Below are 26621 nucleotides of genomic sequence, written 5' to 3' on the forward strand. Positions count from 1 at the left end.
TATGTGCATTGGGAAATGGAGGTTACAGGTCAGCTAGAAACACAGTTACCATGGCTTATGACAGTATCTTTTACACTATTCTCTCTTAGGTCCTAATATCTAGCCTTCAAATAAAGGTTATTTTAACACAGGGAAAGAAATTCCCAAACTCCATTTTAGTAGAATTTCTATCATTCTTTAGAAGCAAATATTCTTTCTTAATAAAAATTCAACTCACCTGGAGGGAATACCCTCTGAGAAAAAGAAACTGACTATCCTATGTTCACAAGATCATGGACCTGCTGCCCTGTCATTGGGACTTGAGGACTATTCCAAATAATGATATTGCTAATGTATTTCCTCCTTTACAGGCAATCTGAAATACTCTTCCAACTTAATTACTGAAACTCTTTTCTGGTCACATCAAAATGAAAAATCATATTTCAAGAGTCTTGATTTTTAAAATGGCTAAAGCAACCCACTATCCTTGCAGTTTAGTTCTGCCCAACTTTTCCAGCATAGGAAAAAGAGATTCAAGAACACTGCCGTTTCTCTGCTTTAAATGGATTTGCCAGGAAGTCCCTCAAGTCCTCATCTTGGAGGAATTACATAAACATGAAACAAACAACAATGCCAAACAAAAATGAACAAAAAATTACCCCCATAAAACCTCATGCCTTCAGTCATCAAAAGTCATATTTTGTTCTATCTCCTTTTCTATCTTTTTCACACGCTGTTTAAGACATGAATTACCTGTCTTATCATGCATACTATTTGGTCTACAATAAACACGCAGCAAACAGCATACTATTAATGATCTGAATGAAGACAATGATCTAATATATTTATTTCAAAGTAAACAATTCTAAGTTTTTCCATTTCCCCAAAACACAGATCAGCAGCCTAATTTAAAATAAAATGATTTTTTTCTTTGTGAGATTACAGTACAAGACCGAATGATAAAATCTTTGCTTACCTATAAAATAAAGTATATCTGTACTCTAGAGCACCTTAAGAATATTGATTCAACTTATAAATAGTATAATATTTAGCATTTTAGCCTTAATATTCAAAAACTTTGAGGAGGCAAATAATCACTTTTGACTTGTTCCCTGTTTAATAATCCTTCATTGTAGATGACATTTATTTGCTCATATATCTCACCTTGGTGAGTAGAATTCTTAGTCCAAATCCCTGAAAGGAATAGTGTGGCTCCCTAGTGCAAATTTCCTGAGAGCCCCTTCCCTCAGCATGTGCCAAGAATCAAATCTTGGCCACTTAGTGCTCTGTGTTCCACATGTGAGCTTGCGATGCGCTGAACGGCTGTGCTAACTGAGATGGATGGCCCTGTCAAACAGGAAGCTGGCACACCAGGGTGCAAGCAGTGGGATACAATGACCTTTACATTCAGAGAAAAATATCCCTAAAGTGGCATGAAAAGTTTGTGGGGGGAAGGGAAGGGAGATTCTTTTATTTCATTTAAGTACATAGCATGACATAAAAGCAATGGTGCCCAGTTATGCAATTTGCTCAGGATCAAATCGTGAATCCCTCACACAAGAAGGAAAGTCGTTGGAAAAAGGAAATGAATCATCCTTTATCAGGCTGCTTTGAAAGCACTGGACTCTACGATTCAGCTATATCACTGCGCCCAGCCTGGCCAGCGCTCAGATTCAGACTGCGCTGGGATTCACAATAACTAGTGGGGTACTACCTGCCCTGGGAAAACATTCCTAATTTCAATTAGGTTGCTTTCTTGATAGAACTAAAGTATAACTTAAATATTTAAAATATTTCCTAAAAAGCAATCATCTACTTACAGAATCAAATTCAAGAGCTTGGGAATTTAAATCCCTTGGTCACCACATCTGTAACTTTATATCAATGTTTAATCTCTCATAGTATCCTTATTGGTACAAATGAGGCTCTGACTGATAGTTCTTAGGAATTATATGAAGAGAAACTCATTTTAAAAAATAACAAACATCCTTGGCATATTCACAAATGCTAACTAAAGATAGTAATACAGGACACTAATATATAAACTAAGATCTGGAAGTTACAGATTTCTCTCCTTTGGTTATAACCATAATCATAAACAATACAATTCAATCATTTCAGCTGAAAAACAAGAACAATAAATTCCATCAGATCAATTTTTTTTCCATCACTCAAGGTTTGGGGGGAATTTTTGTTATTTGTTTTGTCAATTCTTTGGCATGACAGAACAATGGGCTATACTTCAAAATGAAACGACAGAAGCTCACAATGGGCTCCCCAGTATTGTACAATACGCACTGAAATAATGATGCAATTTTAATATTTAATTAAATAAGTGAAAGGAATTGATCATAAAGACACTGCAATATTTTTTAACTGAATGGACTGCATCAAAACTACAAAACAGTTTTCAAAGAAACAAAAGGATAAGAGGCATCCATTTTTTTCTGTTTAATTAAAAGCTTATTGCAAAGTGCAGAAGCCACAGGCCCAAAGCAATAGATAAATTTGGAAAACTGAATGCTTTGTAAGTCATGTATTATAAGTTTGGATAAGTCAGGAGTTAAATATCTCAGCATTGGCCCTAACTTAGAGAAAATAACAGTGTTATGAATGCAAAAAAATCTATGATCAGTTTGAAATGCAAGTTGATTTTGTGGCTCCAGAAGTGCTGGTCAAATGCTTCCCAAAACAAGAAACAAGACTTTCTACAAAAAATATTCTACTGCTCACTAGGAAATGCTAAATCTGACAATTCTCCTTCAACCTTTGTTTGGAGAACTATTTCAGAAAACATATTCTTCCTCAAATTATGACACACAAGAGACTTGGAAGGAGAGGGGAGAGGCATTAATACCTTGGGCCTGGGCCGCAGAACTGTGAGAATACCCCAGGGCCAGGAGCGCAGTCTCCACCAGCTGGCTAAAAAGCACATCTTTCCGCACCAGGACAAACTCAGCGTGTTCTTCTCGGTTGTCATATTCAAGAGAGCCGTCCAACTGCTCCACGACACAAAAGACAGGAATCATCAAACCTGAAGGGACAAAATTCAAGAGCAAAACACAAACATTAAAAAGCAAATCTCAGTCACCGCGATGAGAAGGGAAGCGACAGTTATAAAAGTCACTCATCTGTGATCGACAGTGGTTTAGATTAAACAAGCCTCTTAGTCATATAGGCCTAATGGAAAGCTGTGGGTTTTCCCCCTCTGTTATTACAGAATTGCCCAGGGCAGTGGCAGAAGCCCTTAGATTCCCGTCATTTTCACCAATAGAGGTGTCCTAGTACATAGGTGAGATGAAGGTGACCATACAGACACTCGAATCTTTAATGTCTGTAGTTTTATCATTAACTATTAGTCAGCACTAGTATTTTCAGATCAGATCTGCTCTTGTCTAGAAATATATTTCAAAGCTTCCAGCTGTAATAAATATATTACTTTTACATGTAAAAGTAATATATTTAAAGAGAAATACGTTACTTTTACATGTAAAAGTAATATATTTCTCTTGTCTGGAAATATATTTCAAAGCTTCCAGCTCCTTCCTACTAAGGAGGCATGTTTGATTTTAAGGCCTAAGCTGTTATGTGAATACAATAAAGTCAATAGAAATTTAAAATAAGTCCCTCTTACGTGCTGTTGTTTTTTTAAATCCTAGTAAATAGGTTATCAACTAGCCTGAAAATAACACGATCATAAACATCTTAATTTACATTTATGTCAAAATATACATCCAAACACAAAAGTTTGCCTATGTAAAATTATTTTATACATTAACATCAGTTACTGGAAAGGGAGTATCTTTTCTTGTGTTTTCAGAGAAAATAAGTAAACTACCCTAAAGAATAAAGCAAATTAGTCTAGTTGAAAATCTGTTGAAATCTGTTGTCACTGAAATATTTCTCTGCTTTGTATCAAAGTGTGAAAAGCTAAAAAATGTTTAATTCACCAAAGATTTTTTTTAACTGTTTTTTATTTTTAAAAAAGTCATACAGGCACTTAAATCTAAACATAACCAAGGCAGAAGAAGATCAAAGTCTTACCAACATACAAGTAATAAACATGGACCCTGCCTAATGTAATTCACACAAATTAGTACGTTACGGGTCTTCTTTTTGTGCAAGAAAAATTAAAACTTAAGAAGAATGGGTGAGCAGGCAGATGGGAGAGGTAGAAAGTTACATGGTCATGGTGAAGGTACTTCACAACAAAAAGAAGACCTCTGTGTGAAACAACTGGATGGGAGTATGGCCCCTGACACACAGAATGCATAGGAGTTTTCCAGAACCCCCTCCCTGTGGCCTCAACCCTAGAAGCCTCCTGACTCACTCTGATCTGGAAAGCCAAGGGTGGGAGCAGATACTCTGCAAACTACTGGGTTACAGATTGAGGTATTTGTTCTAAAGATAATACAATGGTGCAACTGGTTCCCATGTGCTAATTATTATTATTAAAGATAATAAGTATTGAGTGTAATTATTAAATATAATCCTTATTAACAATAATAATACTCATTAAGAATTGTTATCATTAAAGATCATGGTAATTATTATTAAGACTGCACAACAGTCTAACAAGTCAAACCATATCATACACAAGACAACTCAGTGTTCACTCCTAAGAACAAGAAAGCAGTATTATTGTCTACAGCAAATACACTCCCCATGGTGTAGATTTATTTAAAAATATAAGATACGGGTAGAGCAGACTGATTTTTTAGACAAAGAAGAAGATTTAGGACAGCTACACAATGCCTTGTAAGATATATTTTTTAATTGTGATCATTACTGGTATATGAAATGCTTATTTATACCAAGTTTATTCCCAAATATATATAGGACATGTAGCAAATAATATAAATTAGATTTCCTTCAAATTATCTTTTTTTTTTTTTTCCTCACTCTTGTTGCCTAGACTGGAGGGCAATGGCGCAATCTCAGCTCACTGCAACCTCCACCTCTCGGGTTCAAGCGATTCTCCTGCCTCAGCCTCCTGAGTAGCTGGGATTACAGGCGCCCATCAACACACCTGGCTAATTTTTGTACTTTTAGTAGAGATGAGGTTTCTCCATGTTGGCCAGGCTGGTCTCGAACTCCTAACCTCAGGTGATCCACCTGCCTTGGCCTCCCAAAGTGCTGGGATTACAGGCATGAGCCACCGTGCCTGGCCCCAAATTATCTTTGTAGTCATTCATGTATCCAGGATTTATTCACTGAACACCTACTATGTGACAGGTATCACCACCAGTGGCTCCAGGGATACAAGTAAGAACAAGTCTGATATCACTCCTGCCCTCAATGGAGTTAAAGGAGTTGTAAAACCTTCCTAAGCAAGCATAATGGCATTTTATAGGACTCATTCATGAGAGTCCCTACCAGCAAGGAATAGCCCCTATTTAGAGCTTTTAACTCTTACATGCTGGCATATAATCTTTGCCCAAGGAAGTAGGTAGATTTTTATTTCTAATGATTAAAGCATATGCACACATAAGGCCATATAGTCCACGGTGCCATGAGCTACTTCACCACTAATACCTGTGTGTACATAAGTTTCGATGCTGAAAATCCATGTGCAGTTCCTAATGTCAACATCTGAGTGTCACACATCTGGGAATCACAGATAAGATCTTTAAATGAATCCAATTGCTCCATAAGCTATCATGTCTCCATTATTTAGAAACTATAAATCTTTCTCAAGTTTATGGCCAACTGAAAAAACTTAAGACCTTATTAACTTTTAAAAATAATATTAACTGTTCAGTTAGATATGAAATATAACATGAAAGCACAGAGATCTATAACATGTAGGGACTTATGTTTTATAACTGTCAATTACTGAAATAGTTCCTAAACATTTTGGTTCAGTGATTGAAGGAAGCAATTGTTAACTGACACAACAGTCATAACCTCTTACAGAAAGCATGCAACAATCCCCTACTGGCATCACCTATTTAAAACAAAACAAAACATAACTTTGTGGTTATTTATAAAATAAAATAGTATTAACCAGGAATGTATGATAATAGGGTTTGTTCTGCAGCACATATACATGAGATACTGAAGAATATCATAAAGCGCTTATACTTAGAAAAATTTACCTTCTTACCAGAATTTGACCCATCTAAACAATTATGGTTTTTATAACGAAATGCAAGTTTTACAAAAGAATAATAAAGGAGGAAAAATAGATGCAATTACTAATGACAATAACAAAAGAAATAAACAGTAGTAAAATAGTATAAATGACGTCAAGTGTAGAAAGAAGAAAATTAAGGCATAGGTTTAAAAGGCCTTTAAAAACCAAAAATCCCTAAGGGAAGTAAACTATAAAAGCATGAGTAAAAATATATGCCAAGAAAGAGAGAGAGAGAGAGATCTGTCCATCTTATTCACAACTCGTCCCAGGCAAAAAGAGAGAAAAAGAAAGAAAAAAAAGAGAGAAAAGTGACAATGGATAGAAAGATAGGACAATGGATAGAAAGATAGGGAGGTGCTTGAAAAGCACTTCACAAAATAAATTAAGAGTGGGGAGAATTTAAAAGTTCCAATAAAAGAATAAAAATGTAAAACAAATCCATTTTCAACAAAATTTAAAAATGGTGAAGAAAAAAGAAAACCTTGCTCTAGCCCTGTATCTTGAGCTTCCTACATTATTTTTCTTTTATTGTAGCACAGACCCATTTTCAGATGATCTAGTAGAGAACTTTGAACCTTCTGATCATAAGCCTTACTAAGCCTTTTACAATCACAGGAGGTAAGCAGGTACTTTAATCTAGACGACAGGCGCTCAGCCTCAGCCATTTGCTAAAAATTAAGAGTTGTTCTGGTAATTGGCACAAATGATGAATTCTGTGTCAAAGAGGCAAAACAAGCCTGGGACCCTCTCTACACTAGAAAAATGCATTTTTCCAACTGTCATTAGTGATGATACTGAAACTGTCATTTTCATTCTGACATTATTTCTGAAGAAGTGTGTATAATTTATAAAACGTTAACCATTGTAACTGCCACTGTTCACAGCAACAGCTGTGAGAACTGAGACACGTGGGAAAATGGTTAGATGTGGTGATGAACAGCACCGGGTCAGGGTCAAGTCCTGGCACTGTCCCTCTTTACCTGTGTGTGACCTTGAGTAGTTCATCTGACCTCTCTGAAGCTCCAATTCCTCCTAGCCAAAATGCAAACAATATCTACATCATAGATCTGTTGTGAAGATTAAACAATATTACATATTTAAGTTGTCTGACAGGTCTCAAGCAATGGAATTTATTTGTTTTCCTTTTTTTCAAAATCAGTATTAATAGCATTTTACAAAGGAAAAAAATTAACCAGTAATTTTTTTCAAGGTCTGTAATCAATGTTCCCGAGACTAAAAGGCATTGCTTCAGAATAAAGGTGATACTAATAATCATTGAATGGCCTATTATGCAAATGACAACCGGCTTAAAGTGTTTAACATGCCCCATGGCAAAAAAGGTGAAAGTGCTTAAAAGCACAGTAAAACTACCTGTCCATTACAGTAGCCTCTAACTTCATGTAGCAATTGAGTACTAGAAACATAGCTAGTCTCAAATTGAGATGTGCCGTAAGTATAAAATACAGACTAGATTTTAATGACTTAATAACAAAAACAAATAAAATAAATATAAATGATTTTTTAAAAGTAATTGCATGTAGAATATCTTGAATATATTGAGTTAAATAAAATATATTATTAAAATAAACTTCACCTGTTTAACTTTTAGTGTGGCTACTGGAAGATTTAAAATTATACATGTGGCTTATATTTGTATTAATAACAGAGAGCACTGTTCTAATGAATCTGCCCAATAACAATATACAATTTTTTCTCACACAGGATACATTTATCACAAACTGATACTAGGCCAATAGCGTGACTGTCATGAGCCCTTTAGCTGTCTTTCCTCTGTGTTCCAGATCTTAGGAGTCCTGAAGACAGAAGCACTCGTGGTTAAATTCCAAAATCCAGTGTTACTTTCTCTGCAATTGCAGGCTGCTGTTTTATTACTAACTATATTGATCCAACTTATTTTATTAGGAAACAGCTCTTTTCCCCTTCCCTTCATTTTAAAGAACAGACTTCAGGAAATGTCATAACACTGGCTACGAAAGTGACCTGAGGAATGCGTATTCTCGAAGGCTCTGAATGTTTAACCCAACAATGAAAGACGAAAGATGGTGCAGCTGCAGCAGGGCGTCAAGTGACAGGATTCAACGGCCTTGCGCCAAAGTTGGGACATGAAATAAACCCCTGCTTTGCACTGTACTTCCTAGATCATCATGTAGTCTAACATACACACAACTTTATCTTCTCACATTTACCCTGTGACAGGGTTAGCATTATTTTCAGGTGATAAATTAGGAAACTGAAACTATGGGAGAAGTAACATGCCCCAAGAAACACAGCAAGGCAAGGGCAGAATAGTTCAGGTTATCCAACTCTAAATCCCAAGCAGGCTGCTTTCCTGAGAGTTGAAAACAACACTCCAGAATCCACACCCATTGAAATCTAAGGGCTTGGCCTCTTAATAAAAAGGACGCTTTACCACTTGCTATGTCCAATGGGTGACCTGTACTACTTGTAAGTGAATTCACCTTTTGTCTGCCTACCAGGTGTCTGGCACCATGCTAGGCACGGAGGGGGAACCAAAGAGGGCTCCTGCCCTTCCGTTATTCACAGACAAAGAAAGAAAGAAAGGCTCACATGAATGGTCATACTCTAGTGTAAATCAGCACCGTCTCCAGCCTCCTCCCTAGCTCCTTTGTCTCCTTGGTCCACCAGCACTCCTGAATGACAGGAGCCAGTTTGAGATGAGAGGAGGCCAGGCTTTCCCCTCCCCTCTTTCAAAGAGCTCCTGAAGCCCATCTGTCTCTTGAAGGAAGGCAGCAGACAGGGCCCACTCCCTTCCCTGGGGCCTGCAGCGTATCTAGTTCTATCACCTGAGAAGGTCCAAGGGCTAACTGGAGATTATAAAGACTGTAGGGCAAAGCCTTGCATATCTTTTCTTTGTATAAAATTGAACCTGAAGTATCAAAGAACAAGCTGTTTGAAATACTGAAACAAACTTTACCACATAAACTGAGTGAATAACAGTCAAGAGGACAGAGAGGAAAAGTGAGGGATGGCTACTATTTTTTCTTATTGTAAATTTACCAGAAAATCAAAACGATTTACTTGTTCTATAACCTCATATTCTCATTCTCTCTCTCTCTCTCACTGACACAATCATACACATACATACTGAGTCACAGACAAGAAGAGAAGTAACTTGCCAACATTAACCTCTAGCCCCTTCTCTCCATCCTAAAATAATAGAGGCTGGGTGCAGTGGCTCACACCTGTAATCTCAGCAATTTGGGAGGCCGAGGCAGGCGGATCACCTAAGGTCAGGAGTTCGAGACCAGCCTGAAACATGGTTTATTTCATGTCCCAACTTTGGCGCAAGGCCGTTGAATCCTGTCACTTAGACGCCCTGCTGCAGCTGCATGGTGAGACCCCCGATATCTACTAAAAATACAAAAACTAGCCAGGCGTGGTGGCAGGTGCCTGTAATCCCAGCTACTTGGGAGGCTGAGGGCAGGAGAATGGCTTGAACCCGGGAGACAGAGGTTGCAGTAAGCCGAGACCATGCCACTGTACCCCAGCCTGGGCAACAGAAAGAGACTGCATCAAATAATAATAATAATAAAGAAAAGCCTGAGAGCCTAAAATTGCAACCATAAACAGAAAGAAAGAATAGGGTGTTTCTCACCTCCCTGCTGGGGTCCCAGGAAAAATTTCCAAAAGGGATGCAGTGCGTCCTTCCTAGTCTCCTCTTTGCGGCCCTGCTGTCCTCTACTAGGCACCCAGCCTCCTGGGCTAAGGCGACCACAGGCTCTACATTCCACTCCAGCCTCCTACTCCCCCCAGGGGCTGATATCAAAAATTCCAGAGATTAATAGATAAAAAGATGCTTGCTACACTGTTTGAATGGTTTAGTGTTCTCCTTAATCTCCTCAGCTAGGTCTTCACAGTAGAATATATATTTTATTTCAAATAAATTTCTCATGGAAGAAATTTCAGGTAGTATAATAAGAAACAGTAGAAAAAAACTTTCACCAATTTTAAAGGAGAGAGAAGAGCAATCATTTGGATGCAAAGGGAGCCACCCATAGGTCCACAGGTGGACCAGAGGCCCTCTAGGCTCCCCCAACTGCTCCAGTTTTCAATGCTCCTCCCTGTCCTTTGCTTGTAAACTACACATTTCCTGAAACATTACACTTGTTTTTCTAGCTAGCTTTTTCTTAACTCTTACTGTAGAGGATGCAAAGACAGAGGTGGGACAGCAGCAAGTTCTAAGTGGTTTACAGGTAGAGATCAGTCAATTTTCCAATTATGAGGAAGGCAAACTCTGCGTCATAATTACTTTTTTTTTTTTTTTTTTAGATGGAGTTTCACTCTTATTGCCCAGGCTGGAGTGCAATGGCGCAATCTCGGCTCACCGCAACCTCCACCTCAGGTTCAACCGATTCTCCTGCCTCAGCCTCCCGAGTAGCTGGGATTACAGGCATGTGCCACCACACCCGGCTAATTTTGTATTTTTAGTAGAGACGGGGTTTCTCCATGTTGGTCAGGCTGGTCTTGAACTTCCAACCTCAGGTGATCCGCCTGCCTCGGCCTCCCAAAGCGCTGGGATTATAGGTGTGAGCCACCTTGCCCAGCCATCATAATTACTCTTAGGTACAAACTGAGCCATACATACAATAATTCAATTTCATATTTACCCATGGCCCAGGTGCAACTCAGGATTAGACCTCCAACTAAATAATAAATAATATTCAATAATATTGAATAAGAGTAAGAAATTGAGTAAGAGTTAAGAAATACTGAATAAGAGTTAAGAAAAAGCCAACTAGAAAAACAAGTGAATTTTTCAGAGAATGTGTAGTTTACAATATATTGAATATTATCTCAATTTTATTATTATGAAATAATATTCAATAATAGTTAATATTGATTTATTCAATAATAAAACTCCTTGATGGCCCTCTCACTATTTGTGGGGGCAATGGGGTTCAGAATGATATCAAGAAATAGCTTATTCTCAGAATTCTCTCTAGTAAAACCAGATACTGCTTTGCAACCCCCGAGGCCAATCTTAACTTTGGACAACAAGAACAAAAATAGGCGGGGGTGAGGATGGGAGAGTGGACGCTAGTCCTCTCTCACTGACCACCCCGAAGGATCAAACTGGGCCTAAAGTGGTAGGGAAGGGAAATGAATTCTGGCCTTCCACATCTCTGATTCCAGGCCTGACTCCAGGCAAAGCAATCACAATTCAACCTAAAGTCAGGTCCGAAGGCTGAAGGAGAAACTCCAGGTCTCTAAACATCCTTCAGTTATAGAAATTTAGTGGCAAGATCAAACTGGCCAGGCAGTTTGCAAAACAGTATTTCACGGGCACATAGGAGGCAATTTGTGGCAGCTTATCTAAACAAAAGAAGCCTGAGCCACACCTGGGAACTCTGCCACAGCAAGCCTGACCTACCGAACTAAATTCTCTGATGTCAGGAATGCCGACGCACTAATGGGTATAGAGGAGAGGCCCACCGTTTTCTTTCTCAAACATGGGCTGGACTTAGCTGCCTCATGCCCCCTCCCAACCCTGAGCCTGAGCTATACAGTAGGCCCAAAATAAATGTTGGTTTAGTTTAACAAAATGCCAATTCCAGTTAGATATTAATCACTACCATTAATAGGCAGTGTCTGCCTAGCTGTCAAACTTGTCCATATCACTCTGGCCCCATTGCACTGCACTCAGCATCAGCAAACAAGGAAAGCTTTCTAAGAAATGATCCACATAAGTGGATTCAGGAGCTTGCTCCATGTTGTCCAGGGGATGTTGGCCAGATCACAGCACTGTGCATGACCACTATTGACAGAACTTGTCAGGGTATCACCCCGGGCATCACATGGATGGGTGCGTAACAAAGTGGCGTGCTGCACCATGCTCTGTATACACCCTAGAGCCACGGGGGTCTTGTCGGCAGTCCTACCCATGTCCTGCACTGAAGGACTACGGTATCTTTTCTAAATTTAGTAACTACAGAAAGACAAAATGTTTAATGATCCTAGAATTTAAAAAACAACAACAACAAAAAAAATGTTTTAAGGACAAAAGAGCCGGGCACAGTGGCCAGAGCCTGTTAATCTCAGCTACTTGGAAGGCTGAAGTGGGAGGATCATTTGAGCTTAGGAGTTCGAGGCTACAGTGAGCAATGATCTCACCACTGCACTCCAGCTGGAGTTACAGAGCCAGACCCATCTCTAAAATAAATAATTAAATAATTTTAAAAAATAGAAAGGAAAAAAGTAGGATATACAAGTTTGAATATAACAGAAAAGTTCAAGCATATGGCATATTGTTGAAGTATCCTTAGTTCAGGCCTAAATTCTACAGGTTCTTTTTACAATAGGTTAAAAATGCATATATGTATAAGTCCTGAGACTCAACCACATGTTAAAAATGACTCTACCATAATTTATGAATGCCAGGGTTTCTGTCCTTCGTTAAGTAAAATTTCATTCTGGAGGTTTCTGAGAATTTTTTTTTTTTTTTTTTTTTTTGAGACGGAGTCTCACTCTGTGGAAAATAGTATTTAAGCGGAGATCGATTCACCTCTCCACCTTATTCTCATCATCCTCTCTGGAAAAGCTATTTGCAACTCAGAGTCCCATACGTCAAAAAAGGAGTCAATGAAAATTGTCCTTATACTAACATTTACTTCAGCTTTTGAGTTCTGCCTAAATGTTATTTTATCTAATTCAAACAATTAAAAAAAAAAGCCTGATTAATTTCTCCAGTGTAGTGTTAAGGAAAGGTTAACTGTACTGAGGTCCTCTTGAAAGGAATTAATAAAGGAATCAAGTGCTCAGCTCTCAATAAGACAAGACTACCCGGATTTCTAGTGGGAATATTTCATAGCACAAGCATGTTTTCTTTGGGGAGTTTAACTCACAAAAATTATTAAAAATTGAGATCAAACACTGGTGCAGAGCCTCAAAGGAAATCATACTAGAATGGAGAGATTTTTATCAAATAAAAAACTGAAAAGTAAAGTTGTTATAGCAAAAAAATAAAAGGCTTTCTCCCTCACAAAAAGAAAATCCTACTGTCTATGTTTAGAGTTCAAACAGCAAAACATTTATGGATATTTAATAGATGTGTAGAAAGTAACACTGTGCAATGAACGCAGATTTCACAAAGCCGAGCTTAAGCAGACAGGCAACTACCACCACCACTTCTCAGCCATTAAAAGCCCCTCTCATTCTTATATTCAACAAATGCATCCATCAAGATGCAGTAACAACCAAGCTGGTGAAAGGGCTAACGCTGAAAGGTGAAAGAGAAAAAAAACAGGAGGGAGAAAGAGCAAGAAAGTCAAAATCATAGTGTGTATTCTCCAGTCCCCTTAGGGGATCTGACTGAGATCTCTGGTTTGCAATACATAGGATATTATTATTGTGACTCAGATCAAGTTAATAAAACCCAGCCTACAGACCAGGGAAACCAGGGTCTGATGGAATACTTCCCAGACAAAATATTTTAAGTATATATGTAGTGCCTGTGTAATTTATAGAAATTAATCAGAAAAACAGAGAAAACCAGTATTTTTTTCACTTTATGGTTCTAATACAGCCTCTTTATAATTTATATAATTTCCAAAATCAAATATTAAAATAAATATTTTAAAAATGAAAGAGACTATTTAAGTCTGTGCATATAAATCTCTTGGAAACCTTATGTTCATCCTGAATATGTTTCTCCAAAGGCTATCACCCAGTCAAAGAAAGAGTTATTCCACTTTTTACTGCCTTTGAGAAGTGTTATCAAACCTTAAAGTGATTTGTCTCCTGGACAAAAAAGTGAGAAATCTTTACTCTAAATAAAATGTAAGATTCTAACTTCCTCAAAGCAGAAGCCCTGGAAGACTACTGCAGCATTTTAAATTGGGAGTAATTCCAGGTATTAACACCTTAATCTCAAAAAGATTTCATTTTCCCTAGAGTCCTTGGTTCATAAATTATTTAAGCATAAAATATTAATAATTTCTGAGCCACAAAATAAAGGTATTGGTGTTATCCCCCTCCCCCTAGAAGGCCAGTTTCAAAACAGTTCTATTCTTTGACAAGCCCAATACAAAATAACAGAAACACAAGTCAAACATTATTTCAAACTCCATATTGAAGGAGGAAAGAATTTCATCTGGAGTTAACTTAATGGTATACGTTTAAAGTTTGTGGGTGAACTCCAGTATCGCCTAAGAGGTAAGAGCTGCTATTTTATCTTGGCACCATCACTGCTAGATCTAGATGGAGATGATAGAAGAAACTATACATGACAGTTTCTATGAATATAAGTTCATTTATTTTGTTAACACAAATAGGATCGACAAACAGCTATGTTTTCAAAGAGCAAGCCTGTGTTTATTCTATATATGAGAGGCTGGTGGCGAGAAAGATGGCTTTACTGAGTCATTCTAGCAAAGGAAGAAGAGAGCTGCATCTCAGAAGCCTGCCTTGGTTAAAAAGAACTGTCTCCCACAAACTCACTTTCAAGCTATACATCAATCTTCAATATAATTATGTTTGACAGAATATAAGCTCTTGGCAGTTAACTTGTTTACAATAAATGCTTAGTTTGGGTACATGGACTGTATTTCAGTCCTACAAATATCAAACACAAACCTACAATAGTCCCATTATGGAGCTGAGAATTATTTTGCTATAAATCTTTTTATTGGGGGGCCAAGGGAATTACTTTGCAGCTTGTTTCCCACTAACCACTTGGAACAGTGTGAAAAAAGAGGTACATTTATGCTCTGACCCTGTGCTAATTGGAATCCTATACATTTCCACAGGAGAATGTTCAGTATCAATCCTGAACATGCAGGTCAGTCCCCAGTTCGGCCATGGCGGCAAAAAAATACACATGAAACAAAATGGTTCTTACTAAAGTCACGGCAGTTTCCTACAGTTCTTTTTCTCCTCAAAGTTTCTTGGGAACTAATGACCATTTGTAACAGTGTTGGCAGACTTTCAACGGTAAGCCCCAGTTTTGGGGGAGTTTATAAGTTAGCTGTAAAAACGTGCTTAAGGCTCAAACTTGCCATATGAAAGAGGCTGTAAATAGAGGTAGTTTTGCTGAATATTACCTCGAGATTCATTTGAGAAGGAAAAAAGTCAGGGTCACCTTATTTACCCTTGTAAAGTGGCTTTACCTGGTTATTAAAGGTGTAATAACTTCCTATTCAGGGAACAATTTGCTCTTCTTATACTCCCTCGATATTAACGGGTTTGGGGTGTTCTAATACCACATTTCTCAAATCTAAAGGAAAATCACCTGTCTGAATGGAGCCTCTAGGAATGCTTCTCTCCTGACAGGCAGCTTCACTCTGAATACCTTCTGGTTTTCAGATGAAGACAATTTATCATTGCAAGGTTTCTTTAGTGCTTTCTAATTTCCCACTTAACATGTAATTAGATTCCTGTAATAACTCAACTTTAACATAGTATTAATACATCAAAAAGATCATATTAAGGATCACAGTTTATTTTCCAAAATAAACAATACTGAAAAATTCAGTCATGTAATGACTTAATATTAAGATTCCAATTTCTTTCTTTCTAGTCACTGTTACAATTACAGGTGACAAAAAATTTAAAACATGTGTTTGTCTCTCAGCTTCTAATAAAGAAGAACAACTGATTTATAAGTTTCAACTGTCATGCAAAATGGTTTTATTTAAAAATTTTACCACAGGGTTTTCTTGTATACAGGGGAGAGAGACAGAAAAGAAAAATATTTTCACTGCATTATCAGCCTCACAGAACTTCCTTGTTAATACCAAAGCACTAGTTTGCAATGTGAACTAATGGAAAATTGTTAAATTCACCTAAAATAACTACTCCTTTTTTTAAACTAAAGAAGCCCTTTTAAAACCTTGACTATTTAATTGCTGTTTACTTGGGGAAGAGGGACATGGAGAAGGTGATCGTATGAAAAAAAAAAAAAACCAAAACACTTTTTTTAATTGTACAACAAAAATTCCCTCCAAGGCAAAAAGACATTATGCCAAGTTCCACCCAGAATTAATGTTTAGGTTTAAATTATAAAGTCCAGAAGAAACGGAACCACTAATAGACCCTTAAAGCTCATGGCCTTCATCAACACTGTTAGGTTATGTAAATGTTAAAACTGAAAACCTTTTGCTGACAAAAGCATTTTAATGAAGGCGCTATTAACTAGACTCTATGGATTAAATAACTTTTTAAAAAAAGCTTTTTTGGAGCTGTTTGATATACATCCCACTCTAAAAGGGATGATAAATGCTCGGGAGAGTTCTGAAATTATGAGACCTCCACCAGGAGGATGTACTGCCTATCTTGTTTCTTTCATTTTGTCACCTCAGGAAGGTTTTTAAATATTAAAGCCAAGAAACTCAGCGACAGGTGAAAGAAATATTCCCCCCTAAGTTTGTCAACTGAGTAAAACCTGGAGCTCTGACTACTCTGATGGCTGACATTATGTGCAGTTTTAGTATCCCCACCACACATGGGGGTAAACCGAGTTATCGCCACCTCAAGTATCCCCACCCTGAGCCAAGGTTCCCGGGTGAACTCCACCGTCACCACCTAGGTTTCTTCGGGAGCTCACAGTTTCTATTACTAGAGTAACAAATACAGCCCAGAGTGAGGGGAAACGAGCCCGATTCTTGGCTGCTGCCTGGCGGTTCATTCGGAGTTGCTGAAAGCATAGCTCTGTGGAATGAGAGCCAGAGTCTCAGCAATGTTAAAGACATCGATTTCATGATTCAGAGGATTGCAGGTCGAAGCAAGAGCCTCTGCATTTCAGGTGACAGTCAGGTGAGTACACCTCAGGTGATGTGCCCACAGAGCAACTCAGGTTACCCCGGTGTGTGCTGAGAAGAAATGAGGGTGCTCATTATTCAGCCTCAACTCTCTCTCCCGCCTTCAGCCTAGTTTGGACTTTGGGAAGAGGAAGAACAGCAGGCCTAGGAACCCCATCTAACCCTTACTTGGCTGGGCTTTGTAACAAGAGGAACATCCATTACTTCTGACTTCCATTTACGGAGACAAAAAAAAGGAGGGGGAGAGAGTAGTTCCACCTCAGGTAGAATTTAAGAAAATGGGATTTTCCTGGTCAAACTGTGTATGAAGACAAAGTCAATGGTCATTTGTAATGTCTCCTGGGCAATCACTTGCCATGGGCTCCTCTTTGAACTTCCCAGGGAAGAATGAGAGCCAAATGGTCTCTCCCCAAAACAGATTTTAGCTAATAAACACAACAAAGTATGCGAAAAGCACTTCGGTTTTTCTGCATCTTCTCCAAGACTAAAAATTTGTACATTGTGTGACAGGTCCACCTCATTTTTCTTAATGATGTTTTTATTATTCTTTCACTCAATTAAAGCAGAAATGGATATTGCATCTTCTGACTGTATAATTGTTATTGTAATCTGTTTTCGATCACTGCTTGGGAAATGGGTCCAAAACAACATAAACTCTCCACTGCCTCAGAAGACAAGTCATTTTCTTTTACTACGACACTTAAAGAGGCATTTATCATGCTGCTCTGTTAGCATCTTTGGATTATGACAAAAGAAAGTTCTTGTTCTGTTAACTCCCAAAAAATAATATTTCAAAAATGCTATTGCTATTTCAAGTGTTTTGATATGAATGCATCTTGTCAGTAAGCTATTAAATATATCAATTTTGCCTTTCCTTATATGTAATAATAATTGAAACAAATGCAATATAGGATATAATTGGGAAATCTAAAAATACAGTTATTTTTACTTTATGCCTTTGGTCCTTTGGTCCTTTCCCAGGAGTCTTGGGCATGGCATCCAATCAAATTTGCTCTCTTTGCAAAGAAAATATTTTCTTGTGTTAAAAAAAATCAATCATAATCAGTTATGAAAGAACTGATACACTTGCTTTCCAGCCAAATGCAAAAACAAGTAAAAAGTAGTTTTTAAAGAAAGAAAAAGATATATGTGGTTAACGTGATGAAATTCACACTGTTTCTATGACAAACGCCTGCAAATCACCTCTGTCAGATCTTAGCACTTTGGAAAACATTTGCTCTAACTAGAGTCTTTTATTTTATATATTACATACACATAGATATCTGTGTTAAGTCTTCAGTCAAATAAACAAAAGACAGACACTGAGCTGCTGTGCACATTTCAGTAACTGTGCAACCATCAGTGGGCACCAGTTACCCTGGTTTGAAATGGATCCCTTTTGATAAATAGTAGCTTGCAGTGCCTCCCCTTAATTTTTTGATCTTTGTTGTTATTTTACAGTTTAATAACCAACTGTGCTACAATAGAACTCCATTCCAATGATACGGCTACTAGGTAAGAGCAGAACTGAATCTGCCCACACACTATTAATGAGTAATAGTACAAGGAGCAACTAAAATTGAAATATATTTCCCCAGAAGGTTTTCCTGTCCTATGTGTCATAACCATTAATAAAGAATATGCTTACTATAAAACTGACATAGTTTGCTGATTATTGCAAGTTTCAAATTCTTAAAATTTCTATTCATGCTTTTATCTGCATTTTAGGCATTTGTCAAACTAATAACCATAACATCCACTTGTTTAAGTTAAAGGACATCAAAAAGGGGAAAAAATGCATGCCATAAACCCTATTGTTATAATTATATATCTAAAGCACATTTGTTCCATATTATGTCTTTTTATCTAGTTTTTTTAAAAATCTGAAGGAAAACTTTTTAATTGAGCAGCAAAAGATACAGAAATTGTAGAATGCAATTTCTGATGTAGCCTTTCAGTGCCACTTAATTATACTGATTTTACCACAATTCTTAAATCACTTGCTACTAAAAAGCAAAATAATTGTTAATTGAAACAAATATATATAGCTAGAGTTCCATAATTTTGAAAACTCCACCATGGAACATTTTTACAAAAATACTGTAGCATGTTATGCTTACAGGGCTTGTTTCTATGTAAAAGAAGAAAAATAATGTTTGGTTAATTGCTAACAATAAAGAGCAACGGCAAATAGCACACTATAGCGGCTACAACTGTGCTTTTTCCAAACTCTGTAAGTCCTCAACTGGTTTTTGTTTTAGTCATACCTCAGTTCCATTCAGGGCATCTACTTTGACTTTGAAATATTTATCACATTACATTTAAGTAGTAGGATGATGAATCTTTTGTATATAAAAATCCATTTTCACCACAGACATTTTCAAAACCTCTATTGCATTTTAAAATAACAGGAATTCACAGCTCTCCTTACTGGCACCCTAAATTAATGCTGGAGAGCAGTGTTGATTGGAAGTGAAAAAAGACCATACAATCAAAGTCAGTAGAGGCAAATCATTCATTTAAAAATTGCTACAAAGAAAAGAATAGAAACTAAAAGGCAAACTCTTTTCTTCATTTTTTTGAGCTAAGCATAAAGGTCTCCTACTTGAAACCATTTTAGGTTATTTCTCTTTTTTTTCCCAAAAAATAATGAGTTAAAATGTATGGGTTAGATCCAACATTTCACTGCTGTTCTTATTCTTGGGGAGTGGGGGAGACGGGGAACTTGCTGCCAAAGCTTCTGAAAAGAGAGTTTGGGCTGCTAATTTTCCGTTCACAAAATCTAAATTCCCCTTATGCATTCTCACACAACTCATGAAATAATATGAAACAGTATTATATCACTGCAAATTGAGACATTTTTATCAAAATAAAGAGTGATGATGCCAACATTTCATTTGTCATTTCCCACTTGTCACTTTTCACTGACAAACTGTTACACATACAACTTTTGTCAAATGCTCCATCTTTAAATATGTTCCAAAATGCCATTGTATCTCAGTATTCATGTAAGGAAGATAGTGAAAATTACTATGTTACCATATATTAGTTATATAGGTTTTTTAAAAGCCTACTGATTAAATAAAACAATATAAAGAATTATTAATTTACATGCTATATAGGATAAAGTTTGGCTCTCTGAAATAAAACAATGTACATATTTTACACACCTAATGCGGGTTCTTAGTCATAAGAAACATTTTAATGGTGAGAAATTTTATTCCAACAGAAACCTAAAAAGCTTTAAAAGATAAGTATAACCCAAGAAAATAATACTATTTGGAATTCATCTAGCCCTGTAAATTTAACATGTCTTTTTAAATATATACATATATGCTGATTCTATAATAAATACTTTTTAAAAAGAAAGAAAAATAGGGGTCTTAAATTATAACCACCAAACTTCACTGCTTACTACTTTGTCAGATATACCAAATAATTACTGTAGTCTTGCCTGGAATAAAACTGATTTCCATATACTTAAAATGACTCAAATTCATATTCTTAGCTATCTAATAAATGATTAGTCTGTTTTCCCCTCTCTACAGAGATAGATTGGTTAAAACAAAATTCAAGAAAGAAAAAGAAGAATTCAAACAGGATACTCATATGTACAGACTTTGCTGGTTACAACCCTCTGGGAAAGGATGATATTGCTTATTTTCTGCAGGGGTTAAAAAACAGATGCCTTAAGGGACATCTATGTAGTTCCAACACACACACACACACACACATACACACACACACACACACACACACTGCACTACAGATGATCTTGAGTATACAATGGTCAGTGGGTTTCTGCTGATGGAACATAAGGCTTCCAAAATTACTTGAAACATCAAATTATGCTCAGGACTTTGAGGGGCGGATACCCTATGTTCTGTTTAATGTGTATGTTCCATTGCATATATTTTTTTAACCAAGTATATCTTTATTTTAATAACAGGCCAAGAACTAAAAACACTCTAGAGAAGAGTTATTTTTCTACCTCAGCAAAACTACAGAGGGCAGGCTAGATTGTTGGATGACCCCAAAGCCTAAGTTCATTCTATTTAAAAGACCTTAAAACCTTAAAAAAAAAAAAAAAAAAAAGTGAGTAGGAGGGGGAACTACAATCTTTTCTCTTTTGAAGTAATGACTACTTCCTACAAATATTATGATATTCATCCTTGGAAATGGAGTTTTCTCCATTTTGTCCATGTTAACAATATATTTCTAAGTATTTTATAATCTCAATATATACCTATCTATACTTTCATATCTGTACGCCTTTCAAAAAGTTAAATGTCTCTCTACTGTTGCTCATATGGTGACTACACCTGACCCAAACTGCATTTCTTTTCATCCAAAAGGAAGTGTTCCACATGTAGACAATTAAACTAACTGTTGTTGTAGACAATATTCAGCTTTAAATGAGGCCCTGACTAACAATCTTGATCACATTTGCTTCCCTATTTGAATACATCAGTGTGTACTGCATAATGATTTTTTTCCCCTTGCAACAAGACAGTTATGTTCTTGAAAGGGCTGCCTGGTAGCACGAATAGGTCTACTTCGGGTAGACTAGTTATAAGATAACTTTAACAGACAGTATGCCAACAAAATTAAATTGTTATTTATAAAACATAAATTATTTTTCAGAAATAAGCAAGTTTTTTTTTTTTAAAAAAAAAAGCAAATCTCTCTAAAAGATATTTTCAATGTTTAAATATTTTTCCCTAAAATCTAGAACATTTAACACCAAAAAATCATAAAAATTCATAGGAAAATGAAAAATATCAAAAAGATTTCTGATGTTTAATGCCTCCTATCAGCAAATACACCATCTGGTATATTCAAGCGCTGTTCATTCAGTTTAAATAAAGCTGTCTGAAAGTTCTTCTTTAAGCCAAACATTAAAAAACGAAAATGCTTGTGTTAACAATGAATGAAGCAAAATAATTTATTGCTATTAAAGCACAACTGGCCAGCACCTTTCAGCAGTCCAGGAGAAAAGCAGAATGTCTTGCTTCCCCTGGAAACTTGATTGGCATCACTTTCATTTTATGCTGTAAGTTGCGTGGCTGAAGCATTCCATACAGCAGAACATCTTAGGTACTTATGCTAATAGTGGTTAAAAGGATCATCTGATTCTTATTTTCATCATCCTTAATAATCTCTTCTTTTCCTAAATCTTCAAATAGATCTGTAAGTTTTAATCAACAATTTCACAAATATAAATTTCCCCATTAATCATCCTTTTTCAAAATCCTTATGGAGTGAATTACTAGCTGAGAGGGGACGCCAATTCTAGTAAGTGAATGTTACCCAGCAGGGATATAAAGCTGTCAACACTATGGTGCTCTTGCTAGCTCTAAACTCTCTCCTAGCCTTCATATGTTTTTTAAAGAGATATTAGCCTTTTTTTTTTCCTAAGGACCGTCTATAAAAGCTGACTGACTTACACATCTGAGCACTTACATTTTATTACATACATGCTTTAAAACACACTGCTCAGATAAGAGCAAAAACATCCCAGAAAGTGTTGGAAAGACAAAGCAAAACTCATCTAGCTTCTAATAGAGTCTTCTAAAGCTAACCACATAGTAAACAATCCACTTTTAAGTTCCCTGTTAAAACACAACCTTAAAGACTGTGACAGTGTATCTACCCTCTCTACTATTTAAATTGAGACACTAAAGTAATGCCCCCTCTTTTATGAATACTTAGTTCTTATCAAAAAACACAGTAAATTCCCTCTACCTAAATAAGTAGAGTAAGCAGAATTTACTATTGCAACCAATGCATTCAGAAATATATTTAAAATATATTTACCTCACTGCTTATCAAAAACAGTAAGATAAATTGCTATTTGATTGGACAACTAATTAACTTGATCTCCCTTATTTTTAAAAGAACAGCTTTTAAGAAAGAGGAACACTAAAGATTAACAAATATGTACTCCCAAATTTTTGGCTCCACTTCTAAGACAAATTTTATTGTATCCATCTTTATACCATTGACAAGACTACAATATATCTGAAAATAGTAATAAATGATACAGAGCTATAAATACTTGTGTAGTTATCTATGCTTATTATATTGCTTTATAAAGAAAATTTAAACAAAAGAACATAGAATGGTAGAAATATAATCTACTTTATATTTACTCTATGTTCAAAAAAATCCTTTAATTATAAAAAAAATCTAACTAGAAATGTATTTGAAACATTTTTTTAAATTTAGAATGTGCATGCTTCAAAAGGCTTGGCTTTGCTCCAAACTATATACATGGTTAAAAGTTACAGAGAAATTATTTAACATCTTAATATACATTTGGAAATTATATAAACTTAAACTCATAATTTTGTTAACATTCAATTAGAAACCTTTGTACTATTAAAATCTTATCTTTTAAGTTGTTATATTCTAAAGTTGTCTAAATTAATCTGCTTACAATCTATTATGCTATATAGAGTAAAAGCTTTCTTTTTAAAAAAATTTAAATTCCACTAAACAATTTTAACCACTTTACTATCATGTATTATAAACGATATGTATTGAGACAAAATAATGTCATCTTTATTTTCAATTTGGGAAGCAGCTAATAAGACCTCTGCTATTACTAAATTAAGTTAATTAAGAGAAAGTGTCTAAGGCAGCTGGTTGAAACAAATCTATTATTCTTTACCAAGATAATAATTTTAGTTTATATTAAACATATAAGGGCTCAAATGTGAACTACAGTCTCAGAAAATTTGAAAACCAACCACTATTTAACACTAAAGTTATCCCTGGTCAACAGAATGAGGCACTTTCTTTCATAGTTCAACATGATATAGAGGAGGGGAAAAAAACTTGTTTTAGGGAAGCACAATTGTTAACAATTACATTCTAAAATGTTTACAGCTCCTTTCAATTTAGTGAATTTTATTAGATCTTCAGAAAGATACCAAAATTTTAAGTCCAAGCCTTTTCTGTCCACAAAGGCCACTTTGGAACACACTGTCTCCAAGGATTTCCAGAACTTGTTCAAACATTTTCAGCACTTAGCATATCTCATAATTGGTACCATCATACTCTCTATGAATTTTTATTTCTTATATGCATATACTAACTGATTATGCCAAAAGTCTGACATTATTTGCTCCAGTATCAGGACAACAAATTAATAAGCCTCTCTTTTAAAGATGGGTCACAGAACTGTTTTCTTTTGCTTCAATAAAGTATATTTTCAAGTCCCAAAAAGGGGAGATAAACAAGCCAGAATCCATCACCAAACTTTTTAACTTACAACATTGAAAGGATGAATACTTCTCAAGTGAGACAATTAATATGAAAGACTGAGACAAACCATCCTGAGTATTTACCATGAAGAAACAGAAATAGCAAAATAAAAGAAGAAAATACGATTTTATAAAACGTATGTGTTCAACTCTTTAAGAGGGAATGAACATTTTTAGAGGTAAGTAACTATTTTGAAATACATACAATAGACACAACAAGGGGGTGGGAGCTTATCATTAAGGTTTGCTAAGGTTTTATATCATTTAAAACAAGTTAATATATAGAATATTAAATGGGCTACTGTTGAAATTATTAGAGAAAAAACGTTAGAGGCAAAAAAAATTAGTGATTTATCCCAAACACACAGAAAATCTGCATGCCATGTAGAATTGTGGATTTTACATGTAAAAGACAACTAAGCAAATGGCATACAAACTCCAAAATATTTCAATGTTTAAATTTCTCCCATATCTTTATTTTGTATGATTGCTTTTCCTGACCACTTTAAAAGAAAGTAGTTGCTTAAGTAGTAAAAAGTACAAAAGATTTTCTTTAAATAAAATTATTAATAAATTCTTGGGAGGGGAAACTACATCTAGTTGATAAGGCTACTTTACTATTTTTATCTGTTGTCCTATAATTCATAATAAAGTTACAAATGCATATAACTAAGCTTTATAGACAACAGCAGCATTTAAGCTTCTAAGGGCCTGAAGGATTCATGGTGATTCTTTATTTCCCACATTTCACGTGGCAGGAAATATTCCCAGTTGTCATTCATCTGTCTTGAAGCACTGTCCTCACTACAAAGTAACATCAACTCTCCTTGTTCCTGTACTCGCCTGAGCATTAATGACTATTTTATGCCCTAAAAGCGAACGCACGTGAACTTCATCCCTACAACAGACACTCTGAGGCAAGGCAAAAGAGTTAAATCACTAAAAAGCTCTCTAGGAAAATCTAGAAACAGTTAGCTGGCTGTGACATAAACCTGCCAACACCTCAGCACACAGTGGCAAAATGCCCAAAAAATGCCACCCTCTGGGTAAAACCACTTTCTTGTTTTAACTCGAGATGAAGCTACCAGTTGCAGATGAGAGGCGACGGGGGCATTATTTGGCAACCTGGAATTCACTTCCTGTAATCCTACACCGCGACAGCGCCTAATCAACCTGAACCCTGACACCCGGGCCATTATCACTGGGCCGCGGGCTGCGCGCCTCCCTGCTCCGGGCTGTTACCTCCCACGGCCTTGGCCACGGCGCCGTTGGGCCTCCCGCGGGCTCCCATGGGGCTGCCGTTCTGCTCCAGCCGGGCCACCTTCACCGGGGGAGGCCCCTTGACGTCCGGGCTGCCGCTCCGCCGGTCGGGGCTGTCCCGCAGACACGGGCTCTCGCTCCGCCGCTCCATGCTGCTCCGACTCGGAGACAAAGTTCCCACCGGCAGGTCGCAATAAAACGCACAGGGACCTAGGGAGGGGGTGGGGGGAGGAAAGGAGGAGGGAGAAAAAAGAGGGAAAACCGCTCATACACGTGATAGACGTTCAGGCCAGTGGCAGAGCGCTGCACCACAGCCACACAAACTTCCTCCCACGCTGCCCGAGGGGCCCGAGCCGGGAAGCCAGTCCCAACCTTACATTGGGCGGCCCCCAGGAAGCCCAGCGCCTCGGTTCGGCGACTCTGCCCGGTCGCAGCTCCCCAGAAGTCAGCCCTCGGGGTCGCGGCCGGGGTTGGCACCCAGGGGCGCATAGAAGTGGTCCATTCATTGGGACGGGGTTGGCATAAACCGTTCCTGGGTGCGACAGCCTAGCCCGTCCCGGGGTCAGGGTTGCGGAATAAGTGAACTTCAGAAAAAGACGTTCCACCCACATGGGAAGGGGGTTGGGGGTGTGCGCAAGTCCGTAACCGAATTAACCACCCGGTAAATGCGCTGTGAATGGCCAGGCAGGAGCCAAAGGCCGGGCGAAAGAACCCCTTGAATACCCGCTTTTTACCTACACGGAGCAAGTCCGGAGATAAGCACACACCTGCATAAAATCAACCCTAATTCCACATCAATAAGCATCCGAAAACACTTGGAGATATTTATCAGAATAACCTCCATCACAAAGGCGGGCGCTACAATCGTTATTACTTTGGAGCGTTCTTATCTTCATCTGATCCCGAGTGCTTTTTTAAAGCTCTTCGGTATAAAACACAAAAGCAAAAAGCATTTGAATTCTTAGTGCAAAAGCAGACTTCATCTGCCCCAATTTTAACATCGCTCCATAAAGTTTTCCTCTGGGTCACTAGGTTGGCAGTGCGATCCCCACGGAAGCCGCAGGTCTCGACACCCCTGGATTGGGTGGGTAGGGGGGGCGGGGAAGGAGGGGAAACACCTGATGAAACGGCGCTCGCGTTGTCACTGACACCCGCAAGAAGCAAGACCCCGGCACTGTACTG

General features: G+C 37.2%; 1 protein-coding gene across 3 annotated transcripts in view; it reads right to left on the reverse strand.

Moving 5' to 3' along the window:
* SATB2 (SATB homeobox 2) overlaps positions 1 to 26621 on the reverse strand; it is a 190725-nt gene that overhangs the window by 159759 nt on the left and 4345 nt on the right. For 2 of the 3 annotated variants that reach the window (XM_003253903.3, XM_030802779.1), the window contains exons 2-3: positions 25422 to 25649; positions 2837 to 3013 (exon numbers count right to left, since the gene is read on the reverse strand). In XM_003253903.3, the coding sequence (XP_003253951.1) occupies positions 2837 to 3013; positions 25422 to 25590 (346 nt within the window). In that variant the 5' untranslated portion in view covers positions 25591 to 25649. Of the gene's footprint in view, positions 1 to 2836; positions 3014 to 25421; positions 25650 to 26206; positions 26253 to 26621 lie in introns of those variants that run through there. The other variant, XM_030802780.1, reaches the window with a different exon arrangement.

Source organism: Nomascus leucogenys, chromosome 22a, assembly GCF_006542625.1.
Source record: "Nomascus leucogenys isolate Asia chromosome 22a, Asia_NLE_v1, whole genome shotgun sequence".
NCBI lineage: Eukaryota > Metazoa > Chordata > Mammalia > Primates > Hylobatidae > Nomascus > Nomascus leucogenys.